At 59.4% G+C, this 4,510-nt stretch overlaps 1 protein-coding gene across 1 annotated transcript; it reads right to left on the minus strand.

The window, feature by feature from the left end:
- Positions 1–1,105: 1,105 nt before the first annotated feature.
- On the minus strand, positions 1,106–3,107 carry LOC308046421 (uncharacterized protein; the record flags this gene model as incomplete). Its single annotated transcript, XM_080354237.1, is given in 3 exon segments — positions 1,106–1,141; positions 2,714–2,770; positions 2,772–3,107. Coding segments are annotated over 3 exon segments (429 nt in total).
- Between the last annotated feature and the right edge of the window lie 1,403 nt (positions 3,108–4,510).

Below are 4,510 nucleotides of genomic sequence, written 5' to 3' on the forward strand. Positions count from 1 at the left end.
CAGCACCCTAAATCCTCCCTGAGAGCCGGCAAAGGGGTGCCGGCAGCGCCCGGTGCGAGGGGCAGCACGGCGGGCAGGGCTGGTGTGTGCTCGCTTCCCTCAACAAGCACTGCAAGGGGTTTTTCCTTCCAGATCCGAACCAAAGGCAGTGCAAACCCTGCTGTCCCCGCTCCATGGCCGGCCACAGGGGCTTGGCAGGAGCAGGCGGTTCGTGCGAGAGGGGTGGAAATGGCTCTTTTTGCCAAATTTCCTGCAAAATCTGCCAGCACTGGCAGGCAAGAGCTCAGCAATTCACAGGAGCTGGACTCAGCCCCACCAAACCTCAGTTTTCTCTGGAGCCAAGACCCCATCCGCTCTGGCACACCTTACTGTGTGCTCCCACCTGGCCCCAGGGCTTCTCTCTGTTTTAATGGGGAATAACATTTATTTTAATCAGCAGGCACATATGTAAAATCAAGCCCTAAGCAGGCAAATAAACAACTAGAGCAGGGAGGACTTGCAGAGCTTTTGCTCAGCCCAGTCTAGGAAAGATTTCTAACTTTGTCATCTTAATTGACACTCAGCCTGGCAGCAGCTCCCCGACGGGCACTAAAAGAGATTTACTGTAAAGCTGCAGAAGAAACTCTGTCAAGGAGTTAAATCATGTCAGAAAAATCTGGGAGTTACCTGACTGCTGAAGTGCCTGCCCCGTGCAGAGCCGTACCAGGTTTTGCATTAAAAAAAAGCACAGTACAATTAAACCAAAGTTTCCTTTGATCGATTCTCATTTTAATGAGGGCAGGTTCCTAGGAAGCAAACAGTACATGTTTGTATCATATTGCAAACAAGCTAGTACAGAAATCTAAAAAAAATAAAGAAAAATAAATATCTTCCCTGTTTATTTCTCCCCAAGTTTATAGCACTAGATTGACCTGAAAACAAGATGAATTTACCACTGCGTCTGGACAGCGGCCATGAAAAATCAGATTTGTTGGAATGCAATTGTCTGTATGGTTTCAGAGAGGTCAGAGTACCAGGAGATCTGCCGCTGAGACTCTTCCTCGCCAGCTGGGGTGAACGGGTTCCACCTCGGGCAGTCCACGCTCCTCCGGCACTGTGGGCATCTTCAGCGGATCAGAGCCATGTCTTCAAGCGGCAGAAGCTGAAAGGAAAAGAGGGGTTGAGTTGTTTCGGAGCCTCAGCTGAGCATCCAGCTGCACTCGTGTCCTGCCACCACCTCTCGTCCCGTGTGGAACCACATTTCCCTCCACCGCTGCACTCGCTCTAGTCATGAGATACTCCCCTCCATGGGCTCAGATCCAGCCAGTGGGGACTGCAGGCTCCCTTTCTGCTGCTGTGCAGGCAGATCAAGCCCTGTGCAGACACCTAAATACGAGGCTTGGACCTGCTGCGAGGTTTCTGTGGAAATCTGGCTGTAAAATCAGAGGGATGCACACAGGCCTGCAGGTGCAGAGCCCCCAGTGCGGTACCAGGACTGCTCTGCCCGCGCACAGCCAGGCTGCGGGAGATAACGGGACAGGGCTGAGCTGACCTGTCTGGGCTTTCCCAAAAAAGATTTCCTCCGGAAAATAAAGTGGGCGAGGAATACAGCTACATGTTTCAGGGCCTGATCCAACAGCCTAAAGCCCCCGTGGATTTCAGCTGGATGTTGGCTCCAGCTTTACATAAGAGGAAAGAAATGCAAGGTCTGGAAGCAGCCCCGAGCCAGTCCCACGCAGCCTGGCTGAGCCTGGCGGGCAGGGAGGGGGGTCCCGCACGGGGCCAGGCCGGGGGGCGCCCCGTGGCCACTCCTCCTCAGTCCCACAGGTGCAGGTTGTGATACCCCAAATGGAGAGCACAGAATCATCCATCTCCTTTGTCTGCCCAGAAGACAAAAGTGCAGCTCCCCCAAACACATCCCATGGGGACGAGGAACCACTGCCCCCTCCTCCCGTTCTGCTTTGCAGGGTGCAACAAACCTTGTGGTTCAAGTTTAAAAATGTGGCAGATGCTCAATTCGTGCAGTCGCACTCACGCAGCAGGGACAGGGCTGTGAACCCCTTGGGACACGGGCTGTCCCGCAGGGTTGGGGCTCCCCTCGCTCCACACGCCCACACTGCCCAGACCAGGCTGGGTGCAGGAGATGGTGCAGGTGTCGAGCGGCAGCTCCCCACATCTGGGTGATGCCATGGGGCAGCCTAGCCCTCTGCGTGGGGCACCCCGAAAGCCCAGTGCCTGAGGTATGAGAAACCGCAGCAAGGCTCCATGCACCCCTGGTGAAACCCCGGCAAGGCTCCATATACCCCCGGTTACCTGATGAACCCCCTCCGATGCTCTGTGCACTCTAGTTACCTGGTGAAACCCTCCGAGGCTCTGTGCATGCCCAGTTACCTGGTGAACCCCCTCCAAGGCTCCGCGCACCCCCAGTTACCTGATGAAACCCCCTCAAGGCTCCATGCACCCCCGTTACCTGGTGAAGCCCCCTTAAGGCTTTGTGCACCCAAGTTACCTAGTGAACCCCCTTCGAAGCTCCGTGCACCCCCAGTTACCTGGTGAACCCCCTAGCATCCCAGGGTTCCACAGAGAGACTGCAGCAGAACCCCTGCACCCCAGGCACAGCTGACACCCCTCAAACATCCTGGGGCGCTGTATAGACACCGCGGCCCCCGGCCCCGGCGACACCTCCAGTGACACCCCCGGGCTCCACCGCCCCCCGCCCGCCCCTCGGGGTTACCTGAGCTCCGCGGGGGCCGGGCGGGGGCCGGGCAGGGGCCGGGCGGGGGCCGCCCCAAGCCCCATCCCCGCCGGAGCAGGCGTTGCAGGAGGCGGGCGGGCGGCGGCGGCGGCGGGGTAGGTGGGGGGCTCTGCGCGGCGGGGCGGCCCGGGGGCGGCGGGGCGGCGGCGGGCGAGGCTCCCCCGGGGCGGCGCGGGGGCTCGGCCGGCAGCTCCCGGCGCCAGAGGTAGGGGGAGCGGCGGACGCCCATGAGCAGCCCCGAGGCGCGTCCCACCGTGTGGTACCGGGGGCTGGCGACGTGCTTGTACCAGGCGCCCGCCGGGGCCGCCGGCAGCATCAGCCCCAGCAGCATCAGGGCGCCCCAGGCGCCCCCCGACAGCTGCCCCCTCGCCATCGCGTCGGGCTGCGGGCGGGCAGGGTGCGGGCAGGGTGCGGGCAGGGTGCGGGCAGGGTGCAGGCAGGGGTGCAGCCCGGCCACGGGCGCCCCGGCGAAGGCTGCCCCGCGCCCGCGCCCCGCCGGTTTATACGGCCGTCGGGAGGGGCACCCCGCGGCTCCGCCCCGGCAGCCCCCGGCCGCCCCGCTGCCAGCCCCGGCCCCCCGCACCTCCTACCTGCCGCCTCCAGCAGTCCCCCCGCCCTCCCCCTGCAACCTCCTCCTGCAACCTCCCCCCGGGATGCCGGCATCCTCCCCACCGCCCCGAGCACCCCGAGCATCCCCTTTATCGCCCTGAGCATCCCTCCCATCCTTGAGCATCCCCCTTGCTGCCCGAGCATCCTCTTTGCTACCCTGAGCAATGTCTTCACGACCCAAGCAACCTCCCTGTGGTCCCCTTTGCAGCCCCGAGTATCTCTCCCATGGTCCTGAGCATCCCCCTGCAGCCCCACAAACCTCCCCACAGCCCAGCATCCTCCCCAGCCCCTCAGGACCTGCTCGACAGCCACAGGATTTACTGCTGGAGGAAGAGATGTTATAAACTGTCTGCGAGTGACAACCTTCAGAGGGGACCTGCACCCCCTAGTCCTTCAGGTATGACCCCCAGTCTCACTGCCTAGAGTGGAACCGACTGCAAGGCACAGGAACACGCCCTGGAGGAATCATAAGTAAGAAGAAATTGCAGTGATTTTCAGCAAAATTCATCCCAAGTGGGGTAGCAGACGGAGGTGTGTGATGTGGCCTGAGGCCCTGGTTTTGTTCTCTGCCTCTGCGCAGGGGCGGGCAGGGGCCCTCACGTCCAGGGAATGTGCAGAGCTCAACTGGATCCTCTGCACCTTCATAGCGCCCACAAAGTGGTGAGACCTGGATTTCATCCACCTCGCTCAGCTCACACTAATATCTCACCTGCGTTTCGGGGTCTTGGTGCCCATGAACTTGCCGCGGTGCAGGGGAACATCCCAACTCCTTAAGAGATGCAAAGCGATGGGAAGAGATGAGACACCAAGCCCAGTTCTTCTTGAAGAGGATATTACCATTAATTTTGCCACTCCACTCAGGTGACTTTCCTCCCGAGATTCCTTAATAAAACCAGGCAGGTCAAATTTATGCTCACCAGGGAGCAGTTCCAGTTCCTCTTGTTTATTAGCCAAGTTCTTAGATTTATACACTGAGCTATGACTAAATAATTTCTTATTTTTTTCAGGCCACACAGTAACTTGATTAATTTTATTCTCAGCATCTCTCATGCTCCTGTGTGCCCATTTCTCCTTGGTGATATTATTTTCCCATGCTCCCAAGGAATCTGGCCAGCCTGCTGCCACCCATCAGGCTCCCTGGCTCTTTACCAGCATCCATCCACCCCC

Source organism: Nesoenas mayeri, assembly GCF_963082525.1.
Source record: "Nesoenas mayeri genome assembly, chromosome: 15".
Taxonomy (NCBI): domain Eukaryota; kingdom Metazoa; phylum Chordata; class Aves; order Columbiformes; family Columbidae; genus Nesoenas; species Nesoenas mayeri.